This window comes from Corvus brachyrhynchos, unplaced genomic scaffold (assembly GCF_000691975.1).
Source record: "Corvus brachyrhynchos isolate BGI_N302 unplaced genomic scaffold, ASM69197v1 scaffold136, whole genome shotgun sequence".
NCBI lineage: Eukaryota > Metazoa > Chordata > Aves > Passeriformes > Corvidae > Corvus > Corvus brachyrhynchos.
Window position 1 is genome coordinate 6,752,122 of NW_008239080.1, and position 25,568 is coordinate 6,777,689.

A 25,568-nucleotide genomic window follows, 5' to 3' on the forward strand; every position below is an offset into this window, starting at 1 on the left:
GAAGACCCTTTGCTCCCAGGGAAGGAGAAGCGCCTCTGTTCTTAGAGATGAAATGCTCCCAGAGATGGGTGAAGAGAACTTTTGTTTCTGAACAGCTCAACCTTAAAATTGTACCCCAAAAACCTTCAAGAGTGGACCCTCGAAAGCAGTTGTGGGAAAAGCTGAAAGTCAGGGGAAGGGACTCACATGTGAGCAGAGACTCCTCTTCCTAAATGACTGAACAAAGTTACCTGGAACTGGGCGGCTGTCTCGTTGTGATAATGTTTTCATAGCATGGACAAGAGAGACTCCTCTTCCTAAATGGACTGAACAAGGTTATTATGGAAGTGGTGAACAGACTGAACATCTGAAGGGTTGTCTTTTTACATTGTCACTGGGAGAAGGGAGAAAGGTGGGGGGAGGAGAAGTGTTCTGAAGGTGTGGTATGATTTTTTTTCTTCTTTTAGGTCTGTTAATAAATTTCTTTATATTCTTTCCAGTTTGGTGCCTGCTTTGCGTTTCTCCTAATTCTTATCTCACAGAAGGTAAACAGTAATGAGTATTTTGGACCAAACCACTACACCAGGGCAACCGGTCTCCTGTTGGATGTACTTGCTAGATATGCTAATTAATTAAACTTACAAAATTTGTGGACATCCCATATTGGGCATGCACATAGATATTTTGTGCACCTGAAAGCTTTCATTAAGTAACTGCTCTTTATATTACCACCTTTAATAATGTTTGGAAAGTTTTCTTTCGATTCTAGGCAACACCACAACACATATACAAGCATCAATGATTGACTTTTAATAGATAATCAAATGGCATCATTGCCTGAACTATATAGAAGCCAAAGATAAATACCTGTTATACTTAATGCTTTTGCAAACCTTGGATGTATAGATTTATACTTGCAACTCTTCTAATTTCACTATGGTGAGCTAGTTAGGTGGGGGATTTTTTGGTCTGTGATTTCCATAAATTGTGTCCTCTAAGAAAGAAACTAAGCAACTGATCCAAAGCATTGGAAAAATCACTCTGGATTCAATAACTTGTATTTTTTCTTAAATTGCTTAAGCTACATACATAACTTAAAGTATGTTTGCTTTGCTGCAGAACTAATTTTAGCATAAATAAATGATAGGAAATTTAATTTAGCTGTCATGAAAATTGCCATGGCCAAGAGGTTTAGAAAGCTGGTAGTAATCATTTCATTTTGCCATGATTCCCATAATTTTGCTGTCCATTTGTTCAAAACCCAAAACAAGTTTCACAGCTTCTGTCAAAGATGGCTGTGAAGTCTCAGCTGTTAGCCCTAATGAACTATGCCCAGATTTATTTTCCTGTGGTTACAGCTATGTCTGCAATGATTACAAAATTGAGAGATTACTATGGAGCCCTCTTAAAGAAGTGATCTACAATGATATGTTAATATTGCTGCAGAACTTCACAGTGATTAGGATTTTCTTTTGCTCCTCCTTGTTTGATTTCTGTCAATAGGGCCAGACATTCTATGACTTGTAGAACTGTTCCAGGAGCATCATATTCAACATAGAAACATTCAGTGCCAAAACCCTGAATCATACTCTTATAATAGTCCACGGTTATTTTTCCATGTGATAAAGTTATTTACAAAAATTAACAAGTGTACATGACACTTACTGGAGCTTCTCTCATATTCAGTAAAGAATGAGATGGAGGGAAGGTGCCCAGGCGCTTTTTGAAACCTTCTTCCACTGTCATTCCCCAGAACTGACTGTAGTTGTCAGCTTTCCATCTTCCTCACAGATGAAAACCAAAGACCCACGTTAGAGATATAACTCACATTAACACATTGCTCATTTAAGAGTACAACTAGCAAAAGCATCCAGAAATAAATTTTTGAAACCACATTTCAAAACCTTGTATTCAATATACATGAGAAAATATTTACTATGGGCTCTTCCACTGCAGATAAGTGTAAGATGGAGCAACACAGGACTATATGAATAGTGGTGATTTGGGGTCAGCATCACATCAGCCTGCAGGACATGAGCATGCAATACTTCAGGGCAGTATTGGAAAACAAGATGCTCAGTCAAAATATTATTGTTCTCTTGAAGTTATGCTCAAATCTTGCTCCAGCCCAGATTCCCACAGACAACCAACAGCCTCATGTAGTGAGTTACAGTGCGCCTTCACGCTCTGGTGCACCAGAAGAGAGGTGCTGTTGAACCCAGCAGAAAGCCCAGCTGACACCTTCTGCCCGAGTTTTATACCAATAGCCGCTGTGAGAGGAAGGGCTCCCCATGGTTCTCTAAGTATTCCCTCGCTACTCTCAGGTGGACTCGGCTCACACTGTAGTGCTGACGTGCAAACTATATGCACAACAAAAAAACCACACCCTTGCAGCCATACACATTTGGAACACACTGAAATTCATTACTGGATAAGGGCTGAGTGACAGGGGAGCGAGCATTCTCTTAACCCGTTCCTTTCTTGCTTTTATATGAAGAACAAGGAGTGGGATTCATGCTGCCCAAAAAAGCCTCATTGCTCTTGGTCTCCCTGTGGTCAGTGAAAAGTGCAAGCACATGGACAGGTTGAGCCATACCTCACCTGTCACCCTGTGACAAACCTCATTGCTCACCACTGACAAGAGACAGGTTAAGGCTCCAGGGGCCTAACTTGGTTGTTTATCCTCATTCAGTTGGTTTAAAAGTCTCCTGTGAAGTATTTCAGTGCTCATGACAGTTTGAAATCTGGACAGGCTTCATTGGTGAATTTGGTACCCCAGATCCCAGGGAGGCTGCCCCTGTATCTCTGTCAGTAAACAGCCAGCAGTCTCCAAAGGCACAGATCCAGTACTGGGGCCCCTAATCTCCGTGCACTAGCTAGGGCAATGAGATTATTAGCAAGAGAAACACCCCCACAAAGCCCCACAAAGTTCTCATAACTTGGTCCCCATTCGGCCCATCTTCTCCTCTTCCAGTGCTACCTAGAGTCCTGTAACATGGAACAGTGGTCTCATGGGAGGAGAAAAAATTACTTTAAATATCTATCCCAAGTAATAAACACCATGAAGAATAAGGGAAGATGATGCAAATTGTATTTTCAGAGAAAAAAATTGCTCTAAATTTGGAAAATATTTTAGATAGCTGTTTAGAGTAACTCTTACTAGCATGAGATGTTCAGTATCTTTCTATTTAAAGCTTTGTTATCTGCCAGTACATTAGGAAAGTTTCACAAATGCACACTTACTGTCAAATTGCTGTAACGTATTTGGAGAAGGACTGCATACCTTGTAATTAGCACATGCACACAATGAGCAATACTGTGATGCATAACAGAACTCTAAAATAAAAGGGTTCTCACCCATAATCTCCAGAATTGATGTGCTGAATTAAGTCTTGGCGAACAAGGCATACGTCTGTTGAACATTCCCAGAGACTGTTGAAACATTTGCTGAAAGGACAAGAATATCATTAAACAACAACAACAAAAAAGAATTGTCAAAGGAAAAATATGCACTTTAACAGCAGAAGGCAGATGGAGGGGGAAAGAAGTATGAACTATATAATTGTCACACAGTGTTTATGAAAACATAGTGTCATTTCTTCCTGCTTCACCACTTAATGAATTGGAACAAGCTGGGAAGGTTTACAGCTTGTTAGAAAGGTCATATCTGAAAAATTTTGCTTCCATCTTTGTGAGATCAAACCAGGGAATGTGATGTTGATGTTGAATTCCTGAAAAAATGTGATGTTTTTAGGGAGATTTACTCTGGAAACCCAGAAAGGGTTTTGTGGCCCCAGATACCTTGCTCCAAGGACCCTGGGCTAAAGTCAGCAGAGTGGGAGCTCCAGCCCTGTTTGGGCACAGCTGGAGCTCTGGGACTGCCCTGGGGCCCCAGTCCCTCCAGTGTGGGGCTGGTTTTTGGAGAGGCAAGGCTCAGGCAGACAACTGCCAGGGCTGAGAGCAAAGCCCCCCTGCCTGCACTGTCTGCTCCTGTCCCAAGGCAGAGAAAAGGGTACTCAAACAATTCTCCCCTTCCCACATAAATGCATATATATATATAGTGTATATTTATATGTATTTATATATATATATTTCCTTCCCTTACAAGTTAATGTAATCTCTCCTTACTCGTGTAAAAAACAAACAAACAAACAAACAAACAAGGAGGAAGGATTCCATAAAGTTCAATGATATTTGTTTGGTCTGCATTCAGGTCAATGCCCAGGTCTAGACTGAAACCATTTCAATTTAGGTTTGACTGAGCAGGAAAAGAATTAGGCCAGTGAGGAGGAGATTTTAATAGTCTAATATTCACATCTTGATTAGAAAGTTCCGTTTCCCTCTTGCCATGCTTCTAAGGGGACTATAATCTACTTCCACAAAACCTTAACACTTAGCACTACTTTTGCAGCCATTTTGATTTGATTAAATTTTTAATATGAATTTCAAGATGCTCTCTACATTAATTACTGTTTCGTGACATATGCTAGATAAAATTCAATTTGCTGTTCTCTGAAACATTACCAGGAATTGCAGTTGTCTTTAATTATTGTTCCTTCTCCGTAATATCGGCCATCTTTATAACAACCTGCCAACATAACATATAGATGTGTGAAAATAAAATAATTCTTCAAGTGAATTACTGAAAACTCTTGCTACTATTGTATTAATTGGTTGTATGCACTATGCTTGAATTATTTAGTTGAAAGTCAGCAATATAGTTCCAGTTTCTTCCAAGTAATGAAGGCATTTTAAAGTATTTAAAACACCCAGTGAAGAATTACTATCTTAAAAATAAATTTTAAAAAAATTCTTCAAATAAAGTTATTTTCCAGTAGTAAAAAGAAAATATTTCTAATAAAAGTTATTTTCTAATTGGCAATTAAAATAGAAATAAGTTTTTACAGGTATAGAATCTAAAAAACTAGTGAATATTCCAAACCCATTGTAATAAATTCTTTTTCCTTGCCAGATTAATTCCTCTTTGAAAAACAGACAGATCAATTACATTTCAAGGCAAATGTATGTTTCATACACCCTCCAAAACCCACTATAAAACCTAAATTGAGTGGTGAGTTCTCCAAAAAAATACATCCCTCTCACTTTTTTTATTTGATAACACTTCACTTAGAAAAGATTTTGTGTGTCTTTCAATATCTTCCACATAAATAGTTTCATCACTGCATTGGATTGTCAAAGTTTCAGTAGAATAATGATCCAGAATGCCTGCACAGGGTGTTGGGTTGAGTCAGTAACAAACATTGTACATTTATCACACGGGTCTGTGTTTTCCAGTCTGTTCTGATAGGTGAGCCTGCAAATATCAGGTTTCTTCCCCTGCTGAGAGGGTTTGGACTCCCTTTGCCTCCATTTTCAAGAAGATTTAACACAGTGCTGACTTCATATTTGCATGATACCACGCTTTTCCCCCCACCAGCAGTGTGAGGAAGATCATGCCCCTCTGATGTCCAGGGCTGGAGTTTGTCTGCCCAGACACACACGCACACATGTACGCCTCAGCTGCCTGTGCCTCCTTCACTGCCAGGACAGAAGCACACACTCTGAGCCCTACATAATTTCATAACAAAGTGCAGTAGAGGTGATGTATTAACTGTAAGTGCCTTTCTTTCCCTTTTGGTAGTTCATTAGGCTATGAGAGATAGCACAGGTAAAATAAATTCCACTGAGGCAGTCTGAGACCCAAAGTGTCTGCTCTAATCCAACTTCAGCTAAGAGCTGAGGTGTTTTTCAGTGAATACTCAAATTACCAAAGCACCACAGTTTGTCACAATGTCAGCATCGGACAGTAGCTGGAAGGAGGATCAAGCAAGGTATTTCAAAAATATCAAGAGAAGAAAATGTTGATGCAACATTTGAGAGATGGAACAGACCCTCAGTGGAGCTCTGCTGGCAGGGCTCACTGCCTGTGCCCAAGATAAAATGCAAACCTGGACCAGTACAGAAGCAGCTTTCTAATGATGTATGCCTAGGGAATTGAAGATTAACACCATTCAGTTTCTTTAGCCTAGCCCAATTAATATTTTGAGGGCCAGGAGTACTGCCTGAGGCACCAGTGAGACAACAGAGATATCTAAGGTAAAAGACACATGAGAATACAGCAAAGTTGTCTGGCTCTGAATGTATTAGGTCAGAATACTAATACACTAAGTGGGAAATTGATTAATTTGAAGATGCAGCTTGATGACTTTGTGAATGGGATTTTATGATGTGCAAGTCATTATTGGAAAGAAGAACATTTGATAAATGGAGACTTCCTTCCCAGTCCAACATTCTTATACCCTTAATGGTTCGCATTTCGTTTGCCTCCAGCATTGGTGTGAGTACTTCTGTCACTGAAATATCTTCAGGTTTACTCCCTTGTAGGTCAGATCATGACTGTCATGTAAAAGCAATTAGCAAACTCACTGGACGTCACTTTTACACCACCAACAGGGTGAGATCCGGTGTGTGGATTTTGACAGGGCTTTTTGTACCATCAGACTAATTGAAACAAAGAGATAAAATAAATAATAAATACAGTCCTGAGATAAAACTCAAAAAGTTCTTCTAACAACAAAAATTAAAACACTACTATAATAAAAAGATCCTGAACTTCCACTTGGTATCTAAGGCAGGAATCTGCAGTTTCTTCTGAAACTACACATGAAAGCCATAGAAATAAACTGAAGGCTGGGTTTATGAAGGCAGAGTCAAAGCAGTTCCACATAGTTAAATCAATACTGACCCCCAGCATGGTGCACCTCCATGGAAGAAGTCACAGTGTAGCTTGCTTCTGCTGCACACTAAGTCAGTGAATATGTGGAGATCCAGAAATAAACCACCAAGCAGTTTTATTGCTGTACATTCCAGCCCATGTAAAACACTTCAGTTTATTGATTTATTTAAAGAAATATGATTCAGGAGGCTTTGAGAGCAAAACCTCGGGCAACCAAAAAAGATCAAGATCTTCCAGGTAAAAAGTAGTGTGGCATATGTGGTCTTCAAGTGCTTAAATAATCCTTAGTCTAAGGTAGAAGTGTAGTGTCAGTTGCTAAAAGTCAGTTAACATACTTATGTCATTTCTCAGTATGCTTCCTGATTTGCTCAATCTTCAGGCATTCAGTCCTACTTGTTTCACCTTTTTTTCTTTCCAATTCCTCAGACATTTCAGTTCTAGAAAGATTCTTTAGAGATTATTTTGTTTGTTACTTTCTCCCCCCCACTTTATTTTGGCTTTATTATTCTACTTTTACCCTTTTATCTACTTATATAATGAATGTCCAATAAAGAGATTTTTAAAAACTGCAGACTTTCCATCACTTTAAAGACCAGAGAACCAGGATTTTTTGTGAGATGACATATTTTAAAATAGTATAAAGTCATCTATAGGACAAGTAAAGGTACTTGAATACTGTAAATATAATTACTACCTCTGGCAGGTATGTTAGGAGTTACAAAACAGTACACACAAATGCAAAATATTGGATTAAAAGCAATAAAAATATACCCCTCACCTATTGCCTTATCTAAAGCTACTGTTACACTTCTACCTTTTAGAGGTAGACTTGTGGCAGTGACTACATGGCAAACTGCTGCAGGGTTTGTAGTGATCCAATTCCATGAGACAGTTTGCCAAAGTAGACTCACCAGCTGTCAGCTCCGGAGCAGAAATGCAGCTATGTGGTTATGCAGAGCTTGCAACAAACACCCCATCTCAAAAATAATATACACCACTGCACAAATAAAAATGAAGGAAATGTCCTTATTTACATGGAGTTCTAGAACATTCTTTTAGATGGTTAGAAACACTTTGGAAAATCAAATTTGTTTTGCCGCATTTCTGTCACTCCCACTTATCAGGTTTTGGCTGCGAGCCTAAGAGCACAGCCTCCTGAAGAGCTTGTGTTCTGAGTGCTGAACTGCAAGCAGCAAGGTTATTGCAAAGAGATGGTTAATTTTAAAAAGTCACAGCATTATTTTGTTGATTTTAGGCTTTTGAAACTTTGGTATATTCTCTACATCTTTGGCCAGATTTGGTGCACTGACAGTAAGAAGCTACATAGTCTTAAAATCCACAATACTGTATTTTGCTCACCAGCAGAGATCTGGCCTTTCCACTATCCAAGGGAGGACCAGCTGTTTTGCAGATGTTTTGGGGGTTTTTTTTTGCAATCTTTAGTACTAAAAATAATTAGACTTAGTTTAGAGTAGCTCTGGAGGGACTTCCACTGCAAACTAACTAGTAAGAAACTAAAATATGACACAAATCCTTGTTCTAAACGCATCCCTTCACCTACTCTTTGTTCCCTCATTTAGTCCCACACCTGAGCTGTTTCCAGAAAAAGTGAAAGCTATGCTGCATCAAAACCACTGCAGAACACCTCAGGGCAGTATCATTCAGGATAACCCTTAGTTTTGTTGATGATTTGTTTGTACTGATAGACACAAATATTTAGAGCTTGCTGTTCACCTCATGTTAATCTGTGAAACCCTATTGAATTTGTTGAGATTACACTAATTTTGACCCAATGAGGTTATTCTCTGTGAAGTTTCAAGTAAAACAAAGGATCTGTCCAAGAGAAATATAATCAAATCAATGCTAATGTCCTAGAGACAAAGAAATAACAGCAAGTATAATTCTTACTGCAATGTCATACTCAGTGTCTTTGTCCACATCTTTAGTGACATTTTCAGGATGTATACACTCTAAGGATTAATCGGTAATTCTAATTCTATATATATTTTCACTGTGATGCACTAAAACCAACTGAGCATTTTCTCTCAACTTACCCCATGCTGGAGGTGGCCAAGGCTCCTCTGACCTGGTGGGCTCCACAGGGTGGTTGCAGACATCCCAGTAGTCAGCACAACAGTCTACAGGCCCAGGAGAGCCTGAGGTACAGTACTGGTCACAGTAACATATAGCTCCCCTGGAGACAATGGTAAAGCTGCAGTCATCATCTCTTCCTGTGCAACAGCCTCGTATCCTGCAGGAACTTCCCTGATACGGACTCCTTTTAATCCTGTTCCACTTAGCAGACCCCCTGTCTTCTACAGAGTAAAGTCCTCGGGGGAAATTTCTTCTAGAATCAAGCTGCTTTGCCATCGAAACTTCACTTGCAATGCAGTATAAGAGCAATATCTGAATTTTGCACCGCATTCTTGTGCCTCTAGAAGCCTTTTCTCAGGCTTGTTGTCCTTCGCTTTCTCAGCAAACATTCATTTTCTCTAGATGTAGTACCTCCAGTTAGCAATCAGAAAGAAATCTGAACAGAAAGCTGTAGACTAGGGTTTTCTAGGAAGACTCTGTATGTGTTAATTATTAGTCAGATATGTTGTAAACTGATATATTTGCCCAAGATACAGAGGTACTGAAAACAGAGTCGCAGGTATGTATTCATCATTATGAAACTTGGGGTGCGATCTCTTGCAAGTGACAAAGTTTATACTAAAGTTTCAGAACATACAAAATATACACAGTCCAGTATTTTAGTTCTATACTTCGGACTTCTAAAATCAAAACAATGTGAGGAACAAGTGACGCTGTCAAAGGAAGCTCTCCTTCTTTTCATGTACCTATAACCAGCATGTTCTCCTTATTATTAGAAAATCTTTAACATTTAGATTGTATTTCATGTTTTCTGATAAGCAGGGTTACATCACTGGAGTAAACTTATCCTGCATCCCCCATTTCAATTCTATTTCCAGTGATCTAGCTTAACCTCATATGCTTCACTTTTTTCACTCATTTTATTATGGGCAAATTCAGAAAAAACATCAGGTGATATTCAGCATAAACTATTACTCAAAGGTATTCTTTTAAGGTTTGCATTTCTGTAGTCAAAATGAACTTGGCAGTCATTCTAATTAATATAATAAATATCCACTGATAAGTGCTCATTCCTATTTAAAAAGAAAATGGCTGTATTTATAAATGCACAAAAAAACCAGAGCAGATATGAAGGAGAAGTCTGAAAGCCTTTGCTACTTGATCTGTAATCTCCAGGTTTTTGAGCAGAGGGCCTAAAGCAATATACGTGGTACTGTTGCCAAAACTTAAAAGATTCAGAAAAAAGTACCAAAGAACTTTGAAGTTCCTACCAGAGATAGCACATAAGGCTTAATCAAAATAAAAAAACCCACCCACAGTTTCAAATCTGGACTAAACAATTTAAGTCTCCAAAGCTGAACAAGCAGAGGTAAAAACCAGTCATCCTTCTGTCTCCATTTCTTAGTAAGTGAGAGGAACCTGGAGAAGTTGATGGTGGGTTGTTTTCTAGGGAATGAAGGGGATTTTTCCCTTTGTGACTTCAGCTGGGCTGCTTGGGAAGGCATAGCATCAAAGGGCAGCTACTTTTGAAAGCACAGCCAGTGCGGATGCATTGCCATGAACAGTAGAGGCATTAAGAGGAAATGTGTGTCTATGTTTATATATTTGGGCTTGTAATCCAAATATTGAAGTCTTCTATATCTTACCAGCAGTGCTTTTATTGGGCCTGCCTCCTACACTGTTTTTGTCACAACTAAGGAGCTACAGATGAGGGAAAATTACATCTGACCGCACCATTTTTATTTTGCAGGCAATCTTCTGTGTGAAAGATAACAGAAAGGCCAAGGCCAGCAACAGGTAATCACATTAATAGTACATAAATCTTAGCCTTCAAATTTGCTCTGATTTTTTTTTTATTGTTTTGTTAATAACAGAAAAATCTGGACAACCTTAATTCTGCCACTGACTGCTATAATGCAACAAATATAAGGGAGATGAGAAAGGATTTGTTCATGGATACAGTGCTCTCTGGAAATTATAATTCATTTCTTTTCCTTATGCCTGTGCAGCTCTCTCATCTCTAAGAGAATGACCTCTGATTTGCACTGACATTAGCAAAATTCAAATCTCCTTTGCATTAGAAATCTTCAGAAATACTTTTATCTAGTTATCTCCTTGCTCTGGAAGCATAAGAAAGAATAAAAGCTGCCGTATGTGGTAAATGTCTGTCAGTCAGATTAAGTGAAGAGGCATATCTCTTTTTAACTTTAAAGACCTGCTGATGATAAAACAGAGGCAAGGAATTTGCTTGGAAATCACTTCAGCTCATTTACACAGGAGTTAGATTTCTTTTAAAGGAACACAAAAATCAACTTGTGTTTCTAAGCACCTTTGTTTTCCAACAAAGTTGATACAACCCATTTTTCCCACTTGATGGCTTGTGTTCAAACCTTTAAAAACCCCACAAAACTATTCCACTGTGCTTCAGCAAATGGGGTTTTTTTCAGTATTTTTCCACTGTAAGCCAAGCAGCTCTGTCTTCACTGTGTGAAAGCATGCACTGAATTATCTGTAACAATTTAGGAACAGTTAGACATGATCCTTTTTCTCTCTTGAAGATTAGCCTATACCAAGCACAACAGGTCTCCTAAGATTTTGAGTTAGGGTCCTAGTCCTAGTTAGCACAGTTAAGTGCAAAAGTATATGCCTAGTTCCTCTTTCAGCAGTCTTTGATGTCTACCCTCGAGCTTCAGAAAACACCACACATTTGGCCAGAATTCAAATATTAATACCACTGAATGATTGGTGGAGTAAAAAATTAAAAAAAAAAAAAAAAAAAAAAAAAAAAAAAAAAAAAAAAAAAAAAAAAAAAAAAAAAAAAAAAAAAAAAAAAAAAAAAAAAGGCATTAAAATAAAAAAAAAGCCAAGAAACTCTTTGAAGCTGATCCAGGATTATTTCATAGCCTTTCTTTCAAAAGTTGTCCTAATTTGTCTGACTGAGCCTACTGGGCATCATAAAAATCTCAGCACCTTCAGAGAAGGGTAGGATAGCAGTGGCTGGCAAGACTGGGTGCTGAAGGTGGCTCCCAGGATGGACAGCAGAGCCCATCCCATCAGGCAACTGTGACACCTTCCCTTCTCATGGCTGCTGCACGCAAATGGGAACCAAGCCTTGTGCAGGGGGAATTGCAGTACTATGACCTTATGCCAGGAAAATGAAGGGACACCTGACAAGTCAAGGAAGAAACCACGACACCACACCCCAGGTCAGTCATTTGCCAGGAGGCACAACTCAGTGCATCAGAGAATCCGTGTAATTGCTTGTCTCCAGTTTAAACTCAGCAATGATACAGTCCATCCCTTTTGTTGAATTCAAATGGAAATTTAACTGGTGCCTCCTGGCACAGAATGCATCACTGATTTCTAATGGCCACAATTCTTTATACTTACTACTCTTTTTTATTAATGGTTGCAAGGCAGTAGAAGTTTTCAAAGCAAAATTACTTCAACAAAAGTGTTATCCCACAATGTATTCTCTGTGCCTTGTACTAATGGCAGAATAGGATTTATTCTCCCAAATTGTGAATGACTAGCTCCTAGATGTGTTTATGCACAGACAAGCTGTGGGTTAAAGTGATTTTCTCACTGTCAATTCAGTCTTTGTATGTTTGGAGCAGGCATAGGAATGGGGGTGCCTTCACCCTTTTGGCAAGAGCCTGGCAGCTCACTGCTGTGGGTTGTTGGTGTGGTAGCAATCAGTGCCACTTCTAATTCAAAATGTCAGGGCTGCCTATCTCAACTCTTACGATGCTAATCCAGGTTACATGTAACTCAAAATAATGGTCTCTTATGTGAAAAATTTCATCAGATGTCTGAGTCATGTCACAGTGTGACTTGTTACTCACAGTCTCTGGGACCAGTTCTCCCAATTCATCAGATATTTGAATCAACAAATTTAGGGTTGGAAGTAGAGGAAGAGCAACTGACCCAAATTGTACATGCCAAAGAAATCCCATTCCTCACACACAGAGATTCACACACATGAATGCCCAAGAATTCAGAGTCAACAACTGCAGATAAAAGGAAATTACTTTATGGGTGTTACATATGTATGCTGCATGGTATATTACTATGATTAAATGGTTGCTATGCCCTCACAGCCTTTTCACTCTTCCCACCACCGTAATTGACCGTGCCTGTTTCCCACACCAGCTGCATCACTCGGGCAACCTCGAGGAAGCTGGTGCTATCTCATTCTTCTTGCCAGCTGTGCTCTTGCATTGTGTCAAGGTCAGCCCACTCTGGGCTCAGCCCAGTGAACCTGTGAAGAGTGGGGAATCCTGTGCATGCCCCAGCACAGTGTCCATGCAGTCATACAGCTGCAGGTGCTCTCCTAAACAGTGTTGCACTAGGACTTACAGAACGGCTAGCAGCAGTCATTGTGGCTCATACATGAATAGGAACCTCTCAAGAAACACAATCAGGCATGGAAATTTTGACAGTGACCCCAGGATGGACCACATGCCACCTTTGTTATGTTGTCAGTGCAGACTATTGTGAACATATTAACCTGTGCATGGCTGCATATAGCTTCAGAGAGGTGATGTTTACTGTGAGCTTGCCAATCCCAAACCTCATCAACCAGTCAGAGGTGAAGGAGACGAGGATTATACTGTATTTCATTGTCAGTATGAGCTCTCAGAAGGTATTGTGCTGGTGTTGCAAGAAGTTATGCACATACCGGCATTCATCTTAATCATGTGGTCCTATCTGATCCCACCAATCTTAGAATCATAGAATCAGTAATTTTGGAAAATACATTTAAGATCACCAAGTCTATCACTGTGTTCTCCACTAAACCATGTCCCCAAGTGCCACATCCACATACCTATTGAACAGTACCTGGCATGGTGAATCTGCCACTTACCTCAGCAGCCAATTTCAATGCTTGACCACCCTTTCAGTGAAAAAATGTTTTCCTAATGTCCAATCTAAACCTCCCCCAGTGCAACTCGAGGCCATTCTCATCACCTACTGTCTAAAAGAAGAGACTGATCCCCACCTGGCTACAACCTCCTTTCAGGTATTTGTAGAAAGTGATAAAGTCTCCCCTGAGCCTCCTTTTCTCCAGGCTAAACACCCACAGCTCCCTCAGCTGTTTCTCATAAGTCTGTATCTTAATCCCCTTTACAGGCTGATCCTCTGTGTTGCCTAGTTGCCACTTTCTGATTCTCTGCCTTCAAGGATTTTTTTATACCTTAAGGTACAGATTTTTTTTTCCTTTTCTGTCCTTGAGTTGCTACTCTTACCATCCTAACAAAATCCTTCTCTTTGTTTCACTTTTCTCATTATACATAGCTTTAGCTTGTGAACTCCCAGAGATTTAAGCAATTTTCTCATTAAAACTGAGTCTAGACCACAGAGCTGTGCCACACCAAACCAGGCTTTGGGTGCCAGCCAGCTGAACCCTGGGGCCAAGGACTGTCCTTATTCTGATGCAGCATCCAGATTTTCTCAAGTATGTCACTCTCCAAATACACCTCTTGTGCTGGACACATTTCCCTTCTGACCACTTGGACCAACTTTAATAAGTCATTTTCTAGGTAGCTTGAGTTGTAGCACATAGCAACAAAAGAAACATCACAAGCTTGCGTGGGGTGGATGAGGGGGGGTGGCAAACATGGAGTATCAGACTGCAAGAGAAGTTAAGGCAAAAAGGGGATCAGAAGCCCTCACTAAACATGGGCAGTCGTTTTGATTCTGATGGAAAAGTGTATTTTACCAGAAAATAATTACTAAAATCAGGGTAAAGGCATCAGAACCTGGACTGAATATATTACACTATTGAATAAGCAGCATCCATTAATTTTCTAGTACTTCAGAAAAAGCAATCACTTTCATGTTGTTTTGCTCTTTATAATCTCTCCTTAAAGTTTTTTTTCTCTTAATACTTTTTCCATTTGTTTCCCAGGATAGGGTTTCTACACTGTAATTGTCAATATAATCTCATTTTTCATTTGTAGATGGAAGCTGTTTGAACAGAGAGCAAAACTGTTTCTTAAATTATGCACAGATCAACAAACTCACAAACCCAAAGGTCAACAAAAGGATTTCTCCTTTGTCCTTCCTCTAATCTCAGTAGTCCTTTCTCTTGCTTATGTTCCTTTCACCTGTGGGCTTCTATCTCATAGGTTAATTTAAACTTAAAACTAAGCCATGTGAACAATTCTCTCAGCTAGACATGCTAGAATGGATTTGGGCTCTGCAAAAATAAAATTCAAGAGGAAAAGAAATTTGGACTTGGAACAAATTCAGTACAAAACAAATGCCTTGAAAAAATATGGGCAGGAAAGCAGATTAAGGCTTTGAGAATTACACAGATCACATGGCTTTAAATATGAATTTTTCCCACTTCAGTGCCTTACTGGAAACAAGAAATACTATTAGGTCCTTGGTGGGTAGATCTATTACAATTTCTAGAGTATTTTTAACACATTTATAGTTATAGATATGCTTATATATATGAAATTTTTATCTATTTTTTAAAGTTTTCTATACTTTTTTGTTCTATTTGTATGTGTTGATTTCTCACCTCACAAACTCTCTCTTGAACTCACTGAAATGCTTTTTCAAATTTTTTTTCCACCACCGGGTTAATAGGTATGCAATTCACAAGGTCTATACAGTTAACTTCTGTTATTTTTCCATTGAGAAAGAAAATAATACAAAAAACACCACTCTTAAATGTGTAGCAATATTTTCAGAATGTTCTGACAAATTAATATATTACCTAGAGAGGGAGAGACTTACTGACTGCTGACCTTTTCTTCCGTTTTCACAGCTCCAGAGTCCAACAGCTTAAAAGTAGGCTGGATTAAAATCACACCAGGTCCAATATGGCAAGAGGCTGAGTAGCCCATGGACTATTCCATTTAGACTGGTTTTAATTTTTATGTTTTTACTTATGGTAGTATTTCATAAAATAGTTCATCACATTAATTTTAATGAAAACAGCAGGGATTCTCATTAAGATATCAGTCTTAATCACAATGCATCAGGAGATAAAATGCTCCTGCACTCTGGGACAGGGCTGCGATGCAAAGGTCCTGAGCATGTTGTCAGAGTCCCCTGTGGGGTGCCTTGTGGTTCAAAGGACCAAGAGGTTGGGGAGAACTCAGTTAACTTATGCCAGCATAGACAACCAGCTTCCTTAGACTTTCATAATGCATTTTCAAAGCAAAACATTTAAGATCCAGGCTTGGAAAACATCCTGTGGTAGCAGCACAAGATCAAAAACCCAGCAGCATAAACTGGAAAGCAGTGTTTCCTCCCAGTGTGCAGGAGAGCAGACGGTAATTCTGCACCTGGCACGGTCAGAAGGGCCATGAATTTTGCATGGCAGGGGAAAATTGCTGTGCGTGTTCACTGCTGACTGCTGTGGGTGCTGACACAAGCGTGAATAATCCCTGGACTACTTCACAAAATACAAGTGTCTGTGTGGCAGCAAAATGTGACCAAGGTTAAGCACACAGGAGCATTCCTTTCCCAGCAATGATGGCACTTGTTCTCAGCTATCTGAAACCCATGGAGCCAGATTTACAAGAGTAAAAACAAGAATCACAAAAAACACTTTGCAACAAAAATACAGCTTTATTTAATTTCAACATTTATATTATTTCTAAAGAAAATATGCTGTGTTATATTGGGCATCTCTTAAACCAGCAAGCACTTCAGGAAATGCCATATTCATGTGTGTGCCTCTGGGGTTAATTATGCTAGTACATAGGATTATCTCTTGAAAGAATATTTGATTGTTATTATTGCCTTGCAACTAGCATACCGAAAGCAATTTTTTTTTAAATGGTGCTTTAAATAAGACTGGTGCTGTGGATTCCTTCTCAATATAGAAACAGGCTTCAAAATATGGTTTTTAGCTCTTGATCCTAATTTGGGGCTGCAAAAGAAGGATTTTTGCATGAACACAATTTGTCAAAAATACAGATTAGTAAGATGCATAACACACACTGAGGTCACTTAGTTTTCCTAATTTATACAACCTGATGATCTGGCTAACAAATAGAATTCATAGTTTCACAGAAAAAAACCCCAGCCCTAAAGATCTATTCAGTCTCCTCCTTTGTGCTCTAGCTGTGGGAGAAGATGAGAGCTGGCAGACCAAATTTATTTTGTGAGAAGCTTGCCCGTCTTTGCAGCAGCCTGAGGTAAACTGCTTTTAAGACTTAAATTTTCACAGAGCTGTAACTGTTCAAATTCAAACTAAATCTCTCTCCCTGAAATTTAGACCCATTTCTTTTTCTCCTGCTCTCAGGAAAGATGGAAAAGTGACTAACATCCTTTATAATAGTCCATTATGAAGAGACAGAAACTGCTGTGCCTCTCTCTGTCCTTATTTCTTATCTTCTGTGTGAAGACACTGAAGTATTTACATCTTTTCTAAATCTTCCATTTGTTTCCCACATCCTATGCCACGGATTTTGCACTAATAGTGAAAAAAAATGAGTAATTATAAGTATTCCTTTCAACCTCTCCCTGAATGCATCACCTCTTCTACTCAGACTTAGTTTGTCCTCCCCTATAATCCTCATGTTCTCACCTGCAGTATTATTGTCATTCCTTTTCTGTCTGTACCCTTCATATTTCTTTGTATTTTTCTTCAACCAATTGTATCATATTTATTTCAAGCCATTCTTGTAATGTAAGTCAATTTTTTTTAATTAAAATCCTGGCTTCCATGCTGCTTGCAAGTCCTCCCAAGTGAGCATTATTTGTAAATTGGGTAAGCCTATTGTCCATGTCATTGAGAAAGTAATTAATGGCAAAGTTTTATAGTGCTAGAGCTACAAGACAGCATTCTGGAAGTCTGTGAGATGTTGTCCCACTCCAGAAGCAAATAACTCTTCTCAGAGTCCTGCTTTCCAATCAAGTACATATCTATCTTATATGAGTTTAATTTAGTCCATATCTGCTTTGCTTGCTTATGGCTGTCGTGTGGGACTACACTGAAGGTACACTGTATAAAACACATCCTTATATCTGCTTTGCTGTCACAGAAGGAAATGAGATCAACTTGATAGGATTTTCTGACGTGTCCCTGTGCAAATAATCTTATCTTCTTACCATTCTCTAGGTGTCTACAAATGTGTTGTTTAATACCTTGTTCCAGTGTCTTGGAAATGCTATTAGGACTGAATTTTCTGTAATTCTTTAGCATTTCCTTTCCTCTTTTGCTTAGATAGAACATTGTGTTTGCCTTTCTCCCGTTTTCTGGGAGCTTACTCATCGTGCTAATCACTAGTGTTTGAGAAATTGCTTAGGTTAAGTATTTTAAGGGTTAATTTCATTAGGCTGTTCTGTCCTGAATATTCCAATTTACCTCAGTATTCCTTCAGGTGTTATTTTCCATTTCTCTCCATGATATTACTCTCAAATTCTTAATAATAATAGAAATAAACTTTTAGTCATAATTAACCTCTTTTCTTGTGAAGACTGAAACAAGAAAAGAGAATAAAAAGGCGTTCAACATTTCAGCCTTTTCAGTATCACCTATTTGCTGACCTTTCTTGCTAAGTAATACATCAAATCAGCTCTCAAGCACAGTATATTATTTGCAACATGGTATTGTTTAACTCTAGCAAGCCACTCATTTAATGGCACTATGTGGTCATGTGCTCAAATATAAAAAAATTCATCTTATTTCCCTAACATCCTTTCACAATCTAATTCCAGACTATACCTCAATTTCTTCCAACTGTTTGATTGATTCCACTTAGAATTAATTCTATTGTGACTTTATTCTGTCATGCTAAGAATTGGAATTATTCTGCATTGGTAATTATTTATAGAAAATCACTCACTAAACATAACCATCTTATTATCAAAACACTGAATTTTGTACCTAAAACATCCTATCATCTTTTTAAACAAAATGATAAAAATTTGATAAAGTGACACCAAAGTAGTTACATATTCAAATTGTGACTGTAATCAAGTTAGAAAAAATAGTAATACTCACCATATCTAAACAGAACCTCTTTCATTGGAAACCTATAGAAAAATGAAAAAAAAAAGGTGAAAACAAAGTGAAGAAGAGAATAGAAACTGCAATATGTTATGCAGGAACAGTTGTAAAAACTGATGGACAGCTTCATACAGCAATTTGCTCTTTTTTTTAATCACTGGTTTGCTGCACTCTTAATTTATAACTCTGCTTACTGAACCAGGAATGATTTTTCATGCATTGACATGCTTCAGGAAGTCTTCTGCACACAGCAAATTTCAACAGAGAAACATCACCCTGACAAAGTGCACATCAGAGGACACTTCAGACTCATTGGTTTTCCACTTTCCACTTCTTTTTTGAACCTCATGCTGGGAGGACAGAGCACGTGGCCACCCTTGCATTCACATGACATAGGTGTCACTTTCCTCTGCCTTAGCAAGGATTCTGCCACGGTTTCCTAGAATAGCCTGGCACCCAAACCAAGGAGTAGGATAGACTACAGGGTGGACCAATAACCACCTGGTCTAAAAAGATAGTATTCAACAGTTCAAGATCTCTGTTCCAGGTGGTATTTCAGAGGATGCTAGGGTGACATCTCCATCAGAGATCTGAAAAGCTTGTATGTCCAGGAAGTCTGTGGATGCTCTGAATTTGGAGGGGCACTGATACGCTAAGGGTATGGCTCCCATTCTGGAGGACTTTGCCAGACTGGAGGAACAGACCAGCAGAAGATTCATGAACAAAGGCAAATACAAAATCCTGCCTGGGGCAGGGGACAAGGAGGGATGGAGGAAGTGATTAACCCATGCAATGGCACAGGCCAGTGATTGACTGACTGCTACTGGCCTGTAGCAGCTCTGCCAAGAAAGACATGAAGTCTAGCTGACACCATGCTGGGTGTGCATCAGTCCAGCCCTGTTGTGATGAAGGATAACCCCATATACACTTGCATTAATTAGAGCATAGCCAGCAGGTTAAAGGAAATTATTCCCATCTGCTGGGCACTAGTGAGGCTGCATCCAGAATGTAGTTTCCATTTTTGAGCCCTCACAAGAAAAACAGTTTTTTGCTTTGTCAAGCAAGCAGAGGAAACCAATGGACGTCTACCAGGATGGTTGCAAGTGTTTGTTGATTTGATTTCTGGGAGAGATGTGTGACAGATGAGGGGTGGCTACAGACAGCACTTCTTTAACCTAAAGCGTAGACTAAGGGGTATCTATTTTCCCTTTCCAGTTATTTAAGAACGGTTTAATGACAGCTCAGATTTGCATGATGAAAGAAAACAAGGCAGCAAGTGGGGAAATTTTAATTAGCCGTAAGGAAAAATATTTTATATTGTAAGAGTGGTCAAACACTATAGCTAATTTTAATCTGATTCTATGATTCTAATTACTTATGCATTACTTAAATATTGAATAATTTTAAAAAGCCTTCTTCAGCCTACAACTATGTTTTGACTACCTATTCAGAGCAAGTTCTTTTCCTCCAAAACTATTTCTCAGTACTCCTGCCATTCTTTAAATGGGACCAATAACAACAGCTGTTTCTTAATGCCAGGCAGAATTAGATTAAAATTGTACTTTGAATCACATACTGATATTTCAAACTTTATCATTCTTATATTACTACCCTTTCAGAATTTTTAATGTAAACTTATAAAATGAATATATTTACAGTAATTCTTTTTATGCGATCACCCTACAAATAAAATTCTATAAATGTGTATAAGGCTTTTTTCTTGTTAAAGCATGGTGACCTAATATGCCCTTTCAATTTAGTAGGCTATAACTGAAAAATTTTACTTAAAACAAGGAGATATAATTGAAGCTGACTAAAAGTATTGCCCAAATACCTGTCGCAATATAAATTTCCTGTTGTACATATAAAATCTTTAAAAAAATATTTAAAACATTGTTTAGATATAAAGTAAATAGAAATTTTATCTGCTGATATTTAAAGTTTTTATTTGAGAATTTAGAAGTGTGCATTGTTTGGACCTGCCTTTCTATTTATAAGACTCAGAAGGCTACAGCTTACTGTTCCCTTTCAGTGGCCCATCCAATTTAGAAGTTAAAGAATTTGTCACAGCTAACACCTGAAAATCTTACTCCTTTAGTAAAAGCAGTAGTTATTCCTACTTTTAATGTTCATTTGCAGGGTCATTAAATTTTCAGCTAAATGAACTGTTATAAGGATATGGAGAGAGCTTAGTGTTGCAGTCCTTGGCTTGGTCAAAATAAACTAAGGGCAGTGATACCACTACTCCAGAGAGGAATGGGCAGCAATGTTCTGCCATACCAGTCAACACCAGCTCTCCACTGTCTGGGGAACAAGGCTGCAAACTTAATCAAGATTGGAAGCAAAAAGTGAATAGTACATCCGTGATGTGACACATGAAGAGCCCATGTTTCTGTCTCCTAAGAAAGCATATGGAACAACACGGTCTTTTTCCCCAAAACATTTGGAAAGATCTGTCCCAGCACCAAATGGAAAAAGAAGGTGCTTGCGTAAAGTTGATGTTTGAGCGGGAGTGTTGCCAGTAGAGTTCCCTCCACTTCTGTTAGGTATCTACCACATCCTTGTCCTTGCTTTGACAAGTTGGAATCTTCTTTACAAGTTGAAATCTTCTTTACAAGTTGAAAAGGTATTGAGCAGTATGCACAAGCTGAATCATTACAGAATATTTCAGGGCCCAGTGAGGAGGGCGTTTAACTGGAAGAACACCACTTTGCTGTGATAATGCCATTTAGGTTGGAGCTTTTGTTTAAAGTAAAACCCTTTATATAAATTCTTTAGTACAAGGACACTTTCATAAAATTGGTACATTTTCCTCTTATGTGTAGAATCTATCAATGATTAATTGATACTATTGTTGACTTCTGAGCAGGAACACTCCTTAAGTAAATAAAGACTAAGAGCAGTGTATAACAGAACTTTGTACCTTATTGACGTTTTCACAGAATTTCAAATTTCAAAAACTTTTGCTGCTTTGCACAAAAGACAGTCAGTGAAATCCTGTTGCCAGTGAATTCAATAGAATCAGCTTTTTCTCATGGGATCTTTTTATGAGTGTTGACTTTAGAAATGCTATTGATTTCTCAAGTAAATATTGCAGATCTTTCATGAATAACAAACAGATAAAAGGGAGTGATGAGTCAGCAGCAGCAAAAGATTACATGGACCTAAAGTAATTGTATTAGTAACTGTAATTTGTCATTTATTAGTAATTGTAATTGTAGACTTGGGATTTTTCAAATTATAGATGAATAAGGGTAATGAGGACATACTTTTAGCCCCTGCACACAGTGGGTTTTTTCAGATTTTAGAGGTACATATGCCCCCTGTTCTCTCTAAAGGTTCTGACTCGGTAAAATTCTGAGAATGGTTATAATACCATTCACACATTACAGCCTGGGCAAACACTAGCTTTACTTGAAAGGAAGACAGTAGGTATCAGAAATTATTGGCATACTGCTTGGTTAGGTTTCAAACAGTATCCTTCAGGCCTCCTCCATTTAACATGCACTGGTTGTAAAGAAGGATTTCACAAGGAGGAGAATGTCACTTATTTATTTTCTTGCTTTCACAAGGATTTCACAGGTCTTAGTGCATGCTGTTACAGAATGACACTAAAATTACACAAATAATAGAATGCTATTCTTCTGAATACAAAGGTAACTCCTTTTTTATTATTATTTTTATTTCCAGTGAATACTTTGCTTTGAGGAAAACAACACTAATTACTAAGGAGAAACTAGCAGCACATTCCCCTCATTTCCTCTCTCGCTCCTTCCTAGAGGTCAAGGAGGTGTTCACCTTTCACAGAGCATCTGCCCATCCATTTGTTTTTTTGAATTGCACGAATCCCACTGACTTTCTCATACTGAGGGAGGAACATTGCAGGAGAAGTTAAGTATGAGCCTACATATAATTTTAGATAAAGAGGGCAGATAATAATTTAGATAATATAGCACAGTGATCTAAGGGTCTTATGATAGCAGTAAGAGTAATATTGGGCTTATGACTTGGCAGATTTTTTTTGTAATCAGTTCATCATCCAAACAGAATTCACTGATAAAAAAAAGACATTTTAAATTCGGTGGAGATTTGTGGGTTATGTAAACTCATAAGGTGTAAATTTGGTATAAACTGTTCCTAGAGTCGAGATAGGTTCCTAAATACAAAGGAATAATGCAGGTGCCTGAAAGATGTTGTGATTTTAAAAATCATCAACCAAGACCTACCTCGCTTTTTTTAATGCACTGGAAAGGGAGAGCATTATAACATACAATTCTGAAAACCCAACCACATAAAAGAGGAAATTGTGAAAATGTGTTTGTTTTTCAGAGACAGGTCAACAACAACTTATCTCCAAGAAGCCACTACCCTCAGGGCAGCTAAGAAGACTATCCCAAATATCTTGAGCAGCTTCTAGTTCTGTGTTGCTCTCCTGTCTGTCTCCAAGACAGAATAAATGTTGATCTCCTTCTGGGTATCAGTGCTGTATACTTCCACTTCCAGCAATAGATCTCAAGGGAAACAGATGCCTTTGTTCAGTCCTTCTTGACTGAGAATGAGAAAGGGGGGTCATCTCTAGAGATGCATTTGTGTCTTCTCTGCCACCCATTAAACATACAAAGAGATCGCTCAGCCTTCACGTGGCCAGTGTGGTGTGCCCTGGTCACCTCCTCCTGCTAAAAATGAGATTAAAAACTGGGGAAAATATTAGATCATTTGCTCTGTACAAGTGAGTTGAATAGTTCTATGAAGAACATTTTCTTTGATTTGTAATAGAGGAAACAGTAAATGTGTCATCTCTTGATATCACTTCCTGAGCAGCTTGTGGTGAGCCTAGCACAATTCTTCCTGATGTATCTACATGGACTGGAGTTCACCTGCAGAGTCATAGTTGCAAAATACACATTAGTGACAGGCCCCAGGGAAACAGCACAAATAGTCAGCTTGCTCAGCTGTACAAAATGGTATCTGACACTTTTTTGAACCCTAAAGCATATTATTTGCCTCTAGCTAATGCCATTATAAGTCATCCAGTAAGATGCAATCAAAGGAAAAAGAAAGCATACTGATAACAGCACTTATAAATCTTCTTCTTTCCCATTGACTGTCCTTGGTCCTTATAAATGCAACCACAATTTCATCAGGTATAGTTGTTCTACAGGCCATGGTACAAATTCTCCCACTGTTGTAGTACATTTAAGCTTTTTAATAAATTGGTTGATAGAAATTCTGTTCAAAGTGCTTCTTTAAAAGCAAAGCAAACTTTTAGAAGACAGTTCTATATATTTTACCTGTCTTGGAACAGACCAAGCTGGCCTCTAACCAAAGGAATTTTGCACTTTTGTTGTGTCTGACATTACTATGTCAGTACAAGGTCCTCCACTTTCTGAACTGATCTTAATAATGCATCAGTTGAATTATGTGTCTTGTCTCTTAGAGAATTCTCTTTGAAAATATCTGTCTTTCCATTAGATCTGCAAAATTCTCCCTCAATGTGCAAACTGTAAAGCAGAAAGATGAGAGACAAGGATCTAGCTGTTTGCCTCCCTCTATCTTATTTTCAAATACAGGAAAATCATCTGCATCATCAGAGGCTGTAGATATATACATGCACACTTATACAAATACACAAATATACATACATGTGTATATATACACGTTTTAGAGTTCCTGGTGTATTGCAAATCTGCTTAATCTCAAAACAAATTTACCCTCAGAACTATGCAGTCCCTCTCACTGCCTTCTAATGATAGATCATTCTTCAGTAATATTTCAGAAACTTTACAGCAGAGATGGAAAAAAAACAATCTATCTCAGAAGATCTGCCAGGTATTTGTGGTCTAACTTCACTTTGTGAGGGCATTTTGGGTCTTTCTTTGAATAGTTCCACAGCAGACACAGTTCCACAGTAACACCTGCTTTTGAGAGAATCAAGAAGTGGCTCCTGGGAGGCAGAGGAAAGGGGATTGATGATTTGGAAGGCTGTGATGGAGATTCAAACAAAAAGATATATGAAATAGCTCTAAGTCTCTGACACCCTGCACAGGGAGCCCAGGGATGCCCATAAGAGGCTACGGCCGTGCCTGTATACTCCTGGTGCAGAACAGCAGTCTGTTGATCAACCCAACAAGTGAGATATCAACCTCTTGTCATTTTTATCTTTTTTCCCCTTATTTTTTAAGTGGAAACTGAGAGAAACTGAAGATATATTGATATGTTTTCAACAAACTCAGAATTCAGGCAAATCCTCCACTTCCAAAATGTGAAGGGCTTGACCCCAAAACTCCCACAATATTTTTCAGAACTAAAAATAATTTACTCATTGGTAGAAATTATTGGCAAACATCCATTTCATTTATTTAAATTATCATGTTGCTGCTTTTAGACAAACTAGAATCAAATTTTAATATAATAAATTAAAAATAAACTGTTTATAAATATGTAATTATCATTCCTATCTGTATTTCTAAATTCATTAAAAAACTAGTGAAAGAATTGTGAGCATGCACCTGGTAAAAGAGGTCTCGGTAGTAAAAAATTAATTCTTGTGTCATAAACATTCTCATGCTGCTATTATTGGTAGTAAGTTATGCCTTCTTAGATGAATTTCTAAAATAGTATTGAAAACGTCCTGTAATGCATGATGTTCTATGACATTTCAAAGCCAGAGTAAAGAATATGATAGTTAATTGAATTACATGTTTATTCCAACATTGAGGCTATAATTCAGCTTCATGCTCATAACCTTGTTGGAAAAAGAGGACTTGCCAGTGCCTGCTG

The 25,568-nt window shown here is 38.3% G+C and overlaps 2 protein-coding genes across 11 annotated transcripts in view; both read right to left on the reverse strand.

Annotated features, from left to right (window-relative positions):
- TINAG (tubulointerstitial nephritis antigen) overlaps positions 1 to 9,253 on the reverse strand; it is a 97,318-nt gene extending 88,065 nt beyond the window's left edge. For 5 of the 6 annotated variants that reach the window (XR_001863649.1, XR_001863647.1, XR_001863648.1 and 2 more), the window contains exons 1-4: positions 8,770 to 9,253; positions 4,504 to 4,567; positions 3,337 to 3,426; positions 1,645 to 1,759 (exon numbers count right to left, since the gene is read on the reverse strand). Coding sequence is in view for 2 of the 6 variants with exons in the window: in XM_017739290.1 (XP_017594779.1) it covers positions 1,645 to 1,759; positions 3,337 to 3,426; positions 4,504 to 4,567; positions 8,770 to 9,139 (639 nt within the window). In the remaining 4 variants the exon portion in view is untranslated. The remainder of the gene's footprint in view (positions 1 to 1,644; positions 1,760 to 3,336; positions 3,427 to 4,503; positions 4,568 to 8,769) is intronic. The other variant, XM_008637636.2, reaches the window with a different exon arrangement.
- A 7,123-nt stretch (positions 9,254 to 16,376) lies between these two features.
- The window catches only part of MLIP (muscular LMNA-interacting protein), a 103,868-nt gene continuing 94,676 nt past the window's right edge, over positions 16,377 to 25,568 (reverse strand). For 4 of the 5 annotated variants that reach the window (XM_017739325.1, XM_017739324.1, XM_017739328.1 and 1 more), the window contains 2 exons: positions 18,783 to 18,814; positions 16,377 to 16,703 (listed from right to left, as the gene is read on the reverse strand). In XM_017739325.1, coding sequence (XP_017594814.1) covers positions 16,693 to 16,703; positions 18,783 to 18,814 — 43 coding nt within the window. In that variant the 3' untranslated portion in view covers positions 16,377 to 16,692. The remainder of the gene's footprint in view (positions 16,704 to 18,782; positions 18,815 to 25,568) is intronic. The other variant, XM_017739326.1, reaches the window with a different exon arrangement.